General features: G+C 42.1%; 1 protein-coding gene across 1 annotated transcript; it reads left to right on the plus strand.

Annotated features, from left to right (window-relative positions):
* The first annotated feature begins 233 nt into the window (after window positions 1-233).
* LOC149147077 (uncharacterized) lies at window positions 234-3,476 on the plus strand. Its single transcript, XM_089441710.1, has one exon. It carries the CDS (start codon window positions 234-236, stop codon window positions 3,474-3,476), a length of 3,243 nt encoding a protein of 1,080 aa, XP_089297836.1.
* Window positions 3,477-12,879: the final 9,403 nt, after the last annotated feature.

A 12,879-nucleotide genomic window follows, 5' to 3' on the forward strand; every position in this document is an offset into this window, starting at 1 on the left:
TCGACATTAAAAAGATCCAGGGCAAGAAGCCGTTTTGGTTTGAAGCATTCTGGTTACGGGATCCGAACTTCATAAAAAAAGCAGAAGAATGGTGGAACCAAAGTCGAGTGCAAGGTAGAGGAAAGATGCACACGTTTCATTTAAAACTAAAAGAACTGAAGATGAAGATTAAGAAATGGAACAAAGAAGAATTTGGTAACATCGTAGAAGACAAGCAAAAGTTAGAAAAGGAAATGGAGGACATCCAACAGAAAATAATTCTGGAAGGCAGGACTGAGGAGAGCATCGCCAAAGAAGGAATTCTGCTGGGAAGAATGGAAGAACGAAGAAAGCAAGAGGAAATCCTATGGCGGCAAAAATCTAGAGTTAAATGGCTTCGGGAAGGGGAAAGAAATACAAAGTTTTTTCATCAGGCAATGGTTAAGCATAGACAGGGAAATAGAATTCTTTCCATTAAAGGGAATAATGGTACAAGGCTGGTGGAACAAAAGGAAATTGAGCAAACTCTAGTCGATCATCATAGAGGAATTCTCTCCGAACCCCAAGTAGATAGAGAGAGAGCTATCCAGGAAATATGCACTGCTATTCCCAGACTAGTTACGGAGGACCAGAACAAAGCCTTAATGAGGATGGTTACCTTAGAAGCGCTGGAAGAGACAGTGAAAGCAATGAGGAAGGGCACAGCACCGGGCCCGGACGGCTTTACAGTAGATTTCTACCAGGCTGGCTGGCATTTTCTTGGAAAAGAAATACTAGATTTGGTAGAAGAATCAAGGGTGCAACAGAAGGTATGGCCGGCTCTCAACTCAACCTTCTTTACTTTAATCCCTAAAGGTGAAAATATGGAGGATGCTAATGGCTTTAGACCGATAGCTCTTTGTAATGTAGTATATAAGATCATAACTTCTCTTATTGCTAGAAGATTAAAACCCTTGCTGGAAAGTTTAATATCGGCGGAGCAAACTGGTTTTGTGGAGGGGAGGCAGATCTTGGATGGCTTAGTTGTCTCTCAAGAAGTTATCCACTCCCTCAAAGATAAAAAACGGAAAGGAATGATGATTAAGCTTGATTTATCCAAAGCCTACGATAGGCTCAACTGGAGATATCTGGAAAGAGTTCTTGCATGCTTCGGCTTTCACAAGAGATGGATTACATGGATCCACAATCTCATTTCTTCTCCTAACTTTTCAATCTTAGTCAATGGAAACCCTTCGAACACGTTTAATGCCTCCAGAGGTATTCGTCAAGGAGATCCACTGTCTCCTTTCCTGTTCATCGTGGCAGCAGAGGGTCTAGGAAGGTATATTACTCAGGAAAAAGCAGCTCAAAGATTAAAAGGACTTCGCTTATGGGGAGACAGACTCCCCCTTACGCATCAACAATTTGTTGACGATATAATGCTCTTTGGGGAGCCAACTGTTAAAGAAGTCAAACATCTAAAGAAAATCCTTGACCTGTTTGCTGAAGCTTCGGGACTTGAAATTAATCGGGATAAGTCATGTGTTTTTATCTTCAACACGGTGGATCAAGTGAAGACTCACCTTATTAGAATTCTGGGCTTCATAAAGGGTGAACTGCCTACCAAGTATTTGGGTAACATGCTGGACTTCACGTCAAAAAGATTAAAGAATTGGCAGGGAATCTTAGATAGAATGAGGAAAAAAGTCTCGAGCTGGGCCTTTAGGGTCCTGAATATAGCTGGCAGAATCGTTTTAGCCAAATCGGTTTTGCAGGCTATACCTATTTATCCACTCTCAACAATGGCGGCCCCGAAAGGAGTTTATGGGAAGATTAGAGAAATTATCAGAAATTTCATTTGGCGCGGGTCGGAGGAAAAGAAGAAATGGGCCTTGGTGGCCTGGAATCAGCTTACAGAGAGGAAAGAGAAAGGTGGGTTGGGATTAAAAGACCCAGAACTGCTCAATCAAACCCTGGGAGCTAAACTTTGGTGGAGGTGGGTGCAAGGGGGAAATGACCTCTGGAAATCAATATGGAGAACAAAATATCGAATGCCAGACTCACAGGTAGACATTCTAAGACAAGAAGAAATGCCTCGCGGATCCGCGGTATGGGAACTGGCCAGCCAGAATAGAGACATTGTCAAGCAACATGCGTTCTGGGAAATCAGAGGAGGTAATGAGGCTCACTTCTGGGACGACAAATGGCAGCAAAGAGAAAGACTGACTAATATGCAGAGCCTTCATCCAATCAGAGGAAGAATTGAGGAGAATAGAACAACTGTCAAGGATTATTGGAATCCTGTCAACATGAATGATTGCTGGAGATCCTGGAAGGACCCATTAGAGTGGGATCAGAGTCTCAATCCAGACCTGCAGACGGCTTTCAATAAGGAAATGAATTCAAGGAAAATCAAGGTAAGGAACGGAAAAGATATCCTACGATGGGGTAATACCTTGAGAGGACTTTTCTCAGTTAAGGAAGCATATTATCTGGCAAATCCCCACAATATCAATGATGGCCAACAGGACTGGAGGAAAATTTGGGATCTAAATTGGTGGCCCAAAGTAACCACTTTCGCTTGGATAGCTTTGAAAAACAAAATTCTTACTTGGGACCGCATCCAGAAACGGGGTTTCTCGGGACCTTCGAGCTGTTACCTGTGTAAAAATCATGAAGAAAGCAGAGATCATATCATGATCCATTGCCCGTATATTAAACAACTATGGTCTCATACAAAGCATACCTTTAATAAACCTGAGGTGGAGATTAGAGATTTCAACGAAATGGTTTTCCATTGGAGGGAGGAAACCTTCAAATGCAGAGTCATACAGAGAGCCTGGAACCTTGCCTCAGGTTTTGTAATATGGCTGGTATGGAAGGAACGTAATGCTAGAATTTTTAAAAGTGTTAATAAGGAGCCTGAGGCAATTTGGGAGCGGGTGGTAGAGGCGCTGAGAGAAACCATTCTGGTAGAGAGATGGCAGGATGAAGATTGGAAAGCAGATCCAGGGGAACACGAAATTTTGCGCAGACTAAACCTGAAATTTGAGATGGTGCAGTATCAATTCAGGAAAGATCAGGACATGAGGGTTAAAAGTCCAGACACGTTTACCTATCCCAGGGATCAATTTGTAAAACTAAATTTTGACGGGGCTTCTAAGGGCAACCCTGGGGATGCAGGGTTCGGGGGTATATTCCGTGACAGCAACAAACAAGTAAGATGGATATATGCTGACTGGGGAGGGAATATGACTAACAATGAGGCCGAGTTCTGGGCTCTCCACACTGGATTGCGAATAGCTATCAGAAATGGATATTCAAACTTGGAAATTTCGGGCGATTCCCAAATAGCCATTGAAATGGTTAAGAAACTCAGGAATGGCAAGGGGTGGGAAAAGGTGACTAAGAGCTGGCGCACAGCAGGTATCGTTCAGGAGATAGCGGATATGATTAAAAGAATAGACTACTGTATCTTCAATCATGTTCGAAGAAATGGCAATAAACCTGCGGACTAGCTGGCCAATTGGGGCAGCAGAGGACAGCAGAGCAGGATTGATAGTCAGTGGAGGAATCCGGAGGCAAACGGGGAATGGAAAAATCTACACACGCTCATTAAGGCTGATCATGAGGGTGTCATCGGGGATCACACTTAGATTAATGAAAGACAGTAGTAAATGGCAGAGGTACGATCGAACTATGACCAAAGTTCGATTGCTTAAGGTGACGGTGTTATCGGGGAACACACTTCAATTAATGAAAGAGATGATCAAAGGGCAAAGACACGATCGAACCATGACCAAAGTTCGATCACCTCAGGTGCTAAATGGCATGCCAATTCATACAATGATGAAGCAGGAATTGAAAGGAGGTATAGTGGCGGCAGAGGGATGAGCACCAAGGATTACGCATTCGATGCGATAATTAAGACGCATCAGCTGAGAGGGGAGATTAACGAGGTGTCAGGATACACCGTAGTAGATGTGATCATGGATGGAACGGTCGACGGTAGTGGGGTACCGGATCTAGATAAGAAGAGGCCGGGAACTCAAATTCGGGCATCATTATATATGCAATATACTGGAAACCGTCGAGTTCAAGAGAAACAAAATTCGATAAACAACTATCTTTGCGGGATAATTTGGAATCACTTTCAGAGTCTCCAGCGGAAGCAGTCGAAGCGGGGAAATAATCCGAGAAGGAAGAGCGGCAGGGCTGCAGGAGGCATGGAGACCCGTCAGAGAGGCCGTGGCGCAGGGGAGCGGGGTGTAATTGAGGAAGAATGGGAGCAAGGGAAGGGCAAAAGCCCCCTAAACCGGGAACCCCCAATCACAATTTGGGATACAGAGGACGACTCAGACGAGAAAGAAGAGGGTGGCTCTGGGAAAAGATCCAAGGAACTGCAAAAGAGGAGCTTTAAGGGTAGCACGCCCCAAGCGGAAACAAATTCGTCCATGCAGCAGGTTTCTGAAGATAGGCGCTCGGGGCTCCGCAAGAGAGGTCATCCACTGAGCAGTGGGCAAAGCAAAACGCAGAAGGGGGATAAAGACCACGGAAAGACAGAGTATGAGGAAGGGGAAAATTCTGGCAGGCGTCAGCAGAGACAAACGAAACCGAAAAGGACCGTCATGCATCAAATTCGAGCGGCGGAAAAAGCCTTTCAAAACAACGCTGACCCCGATATTCGCAGGATTATGCAATTTCTTGAAGAGGAGGCCAAACAGGAGCAATCGACAGACGAGATGGAGGAATGGGCTACAATCTTCCACGACCCAGGCCACACTCGTGGCCGCAGGACCCTTTTCAAGCAATCCCTTCACATGTATTGGGTAATGAAAGGCCTGATGGCGAAGGCCCTGGAACAGGTTGCCAAAGAAATGGCGGATTTGCTCCAGAAGAAACCTGAGATGAGCAGGGAGCTAAGCTATATCCGCACAACCTTGTCAAAGCAGGAGGATAAACTGGATGAGATCCTCTGCCTGTTGAAGGGTGAACGTCAGGATCCTGTTTAAGAAGACAGACAGCCGAATCCCGCGCAAGGAGCCCGCCGACCGATGGACGAGGAAAATGCATGAAGGCAGATATGTTTAGCTATGCTACTGTTGGTCCTGATTTTGCTTGCGTCTTTTTAAATGAATAGTAGAAATAATAATGTAGTTATGAATAGGATCTACTGCAAGTTTCAAAACTGCTATGCTGTGTTAGCTACTTTGGTTAGTCGGAGAGCCTATTACTTCTGGGCTGGACTGAAAAATTACAGATGGTTTTTGACCCGGTTTCCCCTTGAGGGCGGGCATCTATGTTTGGATTGATGTATCTTTTTGAAAAAATTTCAGTAATAGAATGAGTACTACCTGAGCTTACAAAAAAAAAAAAACTTTTATATATATATATATATGAAATTATTTCCAAAAAATCATAAATTAAGAAAAAATATGAACCAAAAGAAAAATAAATACGCAATTAATAAAAAACAAAAAAAGAAAAAAACATTAAAACAAAATGTTAAAAAACAAAAAATAAACAATAAAAAATATTCAAAAATAAAATAAAATAAGATAATATTAAAAGTTAAAAATAAAAAATAATTAAAATTAAAATAACTTAATAAAACAAACATTAAAACAAATAAAAAATACATTAAAAAAAATAAAATATATATCATTTAAAGAAAAAACACATTATTAAAAACATTTAAAAAAATAAACAAATTAAGAAATATAAAAATTAAAACAAATAAAAAAAATATAATTAGCATAAAAAAAAAAAATTGCGGCCATCGGGCCCGTGGGTGGGCCTTGCTCGGCCTTGCTCCAGGGATCAACAAGGTGCCTCACCCTAAATCAAGCGAGGCCTACCTAGCAGCCAAAAGGGACACATTTTATTTTATTTTATTTTATTTTTGATGATGATGATGATGATGGTTAATGTCCATTGAGACCAAACATTGGTCTATCGGACCTAAAGAAATAAATTATTTATTTTGATTTAAGATTTTATTCCTATGCTCAAAAAGCTTAGAGAGAAGCCTCCTGAGCTCACTATAATTTTGACATTGTAAAAGGCTAGGAAGGTCAGTATTGTAACAAAGATTGTGAAACTGAGATCTAAGGTGGTTGTACGCGGTGTTGAGAATGCAACAAGATGATGGAGCTTAGTGGAAAGAAGTCGCCTTCACTAAGTGGGTCTGCAGGCTATTTTTGGTGCAAAGTCTATTTTTAGACTATGCCTATTTTTAGACATATGGATCATGGTCTATGAGTTGCAGGATGCTATTTATGGATGATTGGTCATGTTGGTAAAAATAGATGGACTTCTATTTTTAGACATATGGGCGGTTTCTATTTTTAGACTACCAGGCTAAAAATAGAACAGTCGAATATTATTAGCTCATAATAATATTTGGACTATAAACATTATCTTATCGTCTTGGAGCACTTCAATTTGAGCTACAGATGTGGCACATGCAGCTGTCAAAAGGAAATACGCTTTTCTTGTGAGTCAGTTGAGCTATTGCATGGTGGACTTCAGTTAGAACTCAAGTGGTTGCGTTTTGGTGGAGTTGATTGAGGAGTTGATGGAGTTGTGTTCAGTTTGACTTGGTTAAACTAGTTGTATTTAGTCTAATTGTAGAATACACTAGTGATGAGTGATGTGAATTAATTTCTAATTAATTCACTAATTATTAACTCATAAAGCAACTAAAGAATACATCAGTTAACTCAGTGCATGGACAATTAAGTGGAGACAGGTGTTAGAGGTTGAGATTGCTATCAGTTGTGACTATAGTTGTGCATGAGATCTTGCACAATCAATGGGATTGAGTAATGCCAATGAGGATTGCGTGGTTCAACCAAGGAAATACAAGTTTGGTTCGGCCATTCATCATTATTCTCATGCAGGATTGCGCAGTGGAGGCAGGCAAAGCAGTGGAGGAGATTTGAACCTGTGATTGATTTAGATCTGAGCTAGTTTTGTGTGTAACAGGTGGAGATAGTACTGCGTACTTGTGAGGAGTATTGTACTATGTATTGTTACATGTTCTCAATCATTATAATATACAGATAGTGTGGAGTTTTCAGCTGTATGCTTTCCTCGGGTTACATACTGTGTTAATGTGTGCATGCGATTAATGTTTCATTGTTTTTAATGTTGCTAAATTGATGATCAACGTAGAGGAGGTTATGTATTATGCATGTATTCCGCAGTAGTGTATAATCGGGATAATCTCTGTCAATAAGTGTCATATTATTCAAAATTTCTACATGGTATAAGAGTTGTTGATCATCAGATCTATTATTCAGAAAGTGTTTACATTTTATTTCTTCAGGCAGAGTCTGTAATCGGGCCAGGTAGCCTCTGGATTCATCCTTCCTTTGCAAGGTGAGATATCTGGTAAAATCCCATACAGTCAATCTCTGTATGAGAAATACTTTGTTCTCACGAATTTTAGATCAGAGGTGGTTGATTTTGAGCTGGTGGAATTCGAATTTGCAGCAGTGTTTTCTTGGTGTCAAAGTTGAAATGTCTTTCAACGGATTGCGATTGGAGTATGCTCTTGAGGGCAGCTCAAATTATATTGCATGGAAAGACAAGATGGAGGTGGTGTTAGATGATAATGGGCTGAAGGAGTTCATAGAGGTTGAGGTCCCAAAGCCTACTGATACTACGCAAGTTGAGGCTTGGCAAAAGAAGACAGCAAAGTGTCGAAGGATTCTATTGGAGGGCGTGAAGGATCACATTGTGTCCAGCTTGCATGGAAAGGCTTCTCCATACTTGATGTGGAAAGCGTTGACGGATCTATTGTAAAGCAAGAGCGACCAGATGAAGTTGGCACTCAAGGATAAACTCAGAAACATTAAGTGCGAGAAAGGAGACAGTATGCCCAAGTATCTCACGAAGTTCACTCAGTGCAGGGATGAGCTGGGAAGTGTGGGGGTGACTATCGATGATGAGGACTTGGTGAGCTTGGCTCTCCTTGGTCTTTCGAAGAGTTGGAATTCCTATCAAGACTCTATCAATGGTCGGGAGAAATTGCCAGGATGGGAGAGACTTTGGTCAGATCTTGTGTAGGAGGAGATCAGGCGGAATACCAGGGACGGATCTTCATCAAAGGCACCTGATGAAGAAAATTGCGCTTTGGATGCCAAAGAAAAGAAGGGGAAGAACAAGAAAGATTCTCATTCTGGTGCGAAAGGCAAGAAGCAAGACATGTCCAAGGTGAAGTGCTTTCACTGTCACCAGCTCGAACACTATGCCACTAATTGTCTGCAGAAGAAGAAAAATAAGCAAGCTGCTGGATCTGCAGTAGGAGAGACCTTAGCCTCGCAGTTTGAGCTTGATTTTTCGTTGATCGCATGCTTGGTATCAAGTGTGATGGGATTGGTATGGTTCTTGGACAGTGGTGCGTGTTGTCACATGACAGGAGATCGAGATTTGTTTTCTGATCTGGAGGAGAAAGATCGTGGAGTGCACATTGAGATGGGCGATGATGGTAGATACAGTTCGACCGGTATCGGTACCATTTCCTTTGAGAGGGAGTCTGGTAAACCCTTCGTATTGAAGGATGTGATGCATGTTCCAGGATTGAAGAAGAATCTTATCTCTGTGGCGATGTTAGAAGACAAGGGATATGATGTTGTTTTCAGCGAGGGAAAGGCTTTCCTACGCAGTAAGACAACTGGAGAAACCCGGAAGATAGGGGTTCAAGTTAGGAACCTTTATCAGTTGCATGTAGATGGTTGCGCAGCAATGGCATGCAACACAGAAGGATTGGTGAGCCGGGATGATGGCAAGCTGTGGCACAGGAGATTGGGTCACCTTCACCATGGAGCCTTGAAGATACTGTAGCAGATTACTACAGGGCTTCCTAAAGGCACTCTTGCACAGTCAGATCAGTGCAAGGGGTGTACTTTGGGAAAATTTGTGAAAGCCACCTCTCACAAGAAGGATAGTCGCGCCACGATGATCCTTGAGAGAATTCACATAGACATGTGTGGACCTTTCTCAGTAGCTTCGACAACAAAGCACAGGTATTATGTGATCTTTGTTGATGATTTCTCTCGAAGGTGCTAGATCTTCTTCATGCAGAAGAAGAGCGAGACATACTCAAAGTTCTGTGAGTTCAAAGCACTGGTCGAGAAGGAGTCGAGGAAGAAGGTGGAGGCTCTTAGGAGCGACAATGGTGGTGAATACACCTCTGGCGAGTTCAAGGATTTCTGCAGTGCAGAAGGGATTTGAAGAGAGCTCATAGCTCCCCATAACCCACAGCAGAATGGGGTTGCTAAGCGAAAGAACATAACGATCGTGGGTGCTGCACGGGCGATGTTGCATGATCAGGGCCTACCCCTTCACTTGTGGGTGGAAGCATGAAATACTGTAGTATATGTGTAGAACTATTGTCCTCACAAGATACTTGGCATGAGTACACCCGAGGAGGCTTATTCTGGTAAGAGGCCTGATATTTCTCATTTGAGGATTTTTGGTTCTAACGTTTACATGCATGTGACGAAGGATGCCAGGAAGAAGCTGGAGCCAACCGCAGAGGTTGGGATATTTGTGGGGTACACTGATACGCCCCACAACTATCGTGTGTATTTGCTAGACAGCGGAAAGACTGTTGTGCGACAGGATATAAAATTTCATGAGGAGAAAGCCATGAAGTGTTCGCTTGAGAGGAAGCCACACTTGCATGTAGATGAGGAGCTATTAGTTCCTAAGGATGAGCTTCAGGATGTGGATCAGCCACAGGACGAAGTTCATGGAGTGGAAGAGACCACTCATGCAGCGCCAACCATCAGAGGGCGAAAGCACTTGATAGAAGTTGAGCGACTAGCTCAAGATGTAGAGAAGGTTGTAGGACCACCTACAGCTCAATGTAGATAGAGATAGTCACCTGATCAGTACACTAGATACATGGCTCTTGTGAGAAAATGTGTTGTGACTGAGCCATCCTCTTTCGAGGAAGCTGTGGAGGACCCCGCATGGGTAGATGCCATGGTGGATGAGTATGATTCGATTGTCAGAAACAGTGCATGGGAGATTGTCCCTAGACTGGAAGGGAAATCAGTGGTGGGTTCGAGATGGATCTAGAAAGTCAAGCAGGTAGCTGACAGGAGTGTGGATAAGTACAAGGCAAGATTTGTTGCCCGAGGCTTTTCACAGATAGAGGGGATCAATTATGAGGAGACCTTTGCACCTGTTGCAAGGTATTCTTTCATACGAACGATTATTGCTCTCTCAGCGCAGATGGGGTGGCACATTCATCAAATGGATGTGAAGACTGCATTCGACAATGGAGTCATTGAGGAGGAGGTGTACATAGAGCAGCCTAAAGGTTTCGATATCTTCAACAACGAGTCGCATGTGTGCAGGCTCAAGAGAGCGTTGTATGGGTTGAAACAAGCACCATGTGCTTGGTACACACGGATAGACAATTATTTCACCGGACTTGGATTCTCCAAGAGTGAGGCGGATCCTAACCTATACCAGATTGTGGTGGAGGGTCAGTTGCTTATCATTGTACTTTATGTAGATGAATTGATTCTAAAAGGTGATGAGTTATTGATACTTTCATTCAAGGATGATCTTGCTAAGGAGTTTGAGATGAAGGACTTGGGCCTCCTTCATTATTTCCTAGGATTGGAAATTTGGAAGCGCAGTGATGGACTATTTGTTTCTCAGGGTAAGTATGCTCGAGAGATATTGGAGAAGTTCAACATGCATGGCTGCAAGCCTGTTGAAACTCCTCTTCCTAGAGGTTGGAGGAAGGAGGATGCTACTTCAGTAGAAGTAGTGGATGCCACTGTTTATCGACAGTTGGTGGGGTCGCTTATGTATCTGGTCAATACACGACCCGATATATGCTATGCTGTTAACCAACTTTCACAAGCTATGGTTAAGCTAACCAAGCTCTTCTGGAAGGCAGGCAAGCATGTATTGCTGTATCTCAGAGGCAAATTGGGATATGGATTGTGGTACAGACAGGAGGATGAGGTGAAGCTATGTGGCTTCACGGATGCAGATTGGGCACGGAGCCCAACGGACAGAAAGAGCACATCTGGAGGGGTCTTTAGTATCAGGTCGACAACAGTTTCTTGGTACAGCAGGAAGCAAAGATCTGTGGCACTCAGTTCAGCAGAGGCCGAGTATATGGCAGCAAGTTTGGCTGCATGCGAGGCTATATGGATGAGGAAGATCCTAGTCAGGTTGTTCGGTTCATATTGGAGCCTACTGTGATTTATTGTGATAACCATAGTTGCATTAAACTCTTGACTAATCCAGTATTTCATGATAGATCTAAGCACATTGACATCAGGTACCATCATATCAGAGATTGTGTGCAGCAAAGAATCATGTTACTTTCATACATTCCAACAGAGGATCAGGATGCTGATATCTTGACGAAGGCGCTTACCGAGAGCAAATTCGAATACCACCGAGGCAGGATAGGGGTTGCTAATAATCCATATCTTGTTGAGAGGGAGTGTTGAGAATGCAACAAGATGATGGAGCTTAGTGGAAAGAAGTCACCTTCACTAAGTGGGCCCGCAAGCTATTTTTGGCGCAAAGTCTATTTTTAGACTATGTCTATTTTTAGACATATGGATCATGGTCTATGAGTTGCAGGATGCTATTTGTGGATGATTGGTCATGTTGGTAAAAATAGATGGACTTCTATTTTAGACATATGGGTGGTTTCTATTTTTAGACTTCCAGGCTAAAAATAGAACAGTCGAATATTATTAGCTCATAATAATATTTGGACTATAAACATTATATTATCCTCTTGGAGCACTTCAGTTTGAGCTACAGATGTGGCACATGCAGCTGTTAGAAGGAAATACACTTTTCTTGTGAGTCAGTTGAGCTATTGCATGATGGACTTCAGTTAGAACTCAAGTGGTTGAGTTTTGGTGGAGTTGATTGAGGAGTTGTGTTCAGTTTGACTTGGTTAAACTAGTCATATTTAGTCTAACTGCAAAATACACTAGTGATGAGTGATGTGAATTAATTGTTAATTAATTCACTAATTATTAACTCATAAAGAAACTAAAGAATACATTAGTTAAATTAGTGCATGGACAGTTCAGTGGAGACAGGTGTTAGAGGTTGAGATTGCTATCAATTGTGACTATAGTTGTGCATGAGATCTTGCACAATCAATGGGATTGAGTAATGCCAATGAGGATTGCGTGGTTCAGCCAAGGAAATACGAGTTTGGTTCAACCATTCATCATTATTCTCATGCAGATTTGCGTAGTGGAGGTAGGAAAAGTAGTGGAGGAGATTTGAACCTGTGATTGATTCAGATCTGAGCTAGTTTTGTGTGTAACAGGTGGAGATAGTACTGAGTACTTGTGAGGAGTATTGTACTATGTATTGTTACATGTTCTCAATCATTATAATATACAGATAGTGTGGGGTTTTCAGCTGTATGCTTTCCCCGGGTTACATACTGTGTTAATGTGTACATGCGATTGATGTTTCAATGTTTTTAATGCTGCTAAATTGATGATCAACGTAGAGGAGGTTATGTATTATGCATGTATTCCACAATAGTGTATAATCGGGATAATCTCTGTGAATAAGTGTCATATTATTCAAAATTTCTACACGCGGGGCACTCTAAGAGGAAGTGGTTTTCATCCTCGATGTTCCTATTCTCACATATATGGCAGATCCTTTCCATCCATGGCGTTTTAGGAACTTCCCAACAACTTGTTTCATTATGGAGCTCATGAGAATTCGTTCTAATCTTTGCTATATTAATTTTCTTCTTTGAGCTAGTTAAAATAGAGAGATACTTTTGATCTTCTAGGGTGGGGTTGATGACCTTCTTATAATAACTTAATTTTCTTTTAATCGCTAAATCTTTCTCACACCACATTTTTATTTGAACTTAGAAGTAACAATATCTTT

This window comes from Pinus tabuliformis, chromosome 9 (genome assembly GCF_031772625.1).
Source record: "Pinus tabuliformis cultivar Carrire ecotype Pingquan chromosome 9, CPIR1, whole genome shotgun sequence".
Taxonomy (NCBI): domain Eukaryota; kingdom Viridiplantae; phylum Streptophyta; class Pinopsida; order Pinales; family Pinaceae; genus Pinus; species Pinus tabuliformis.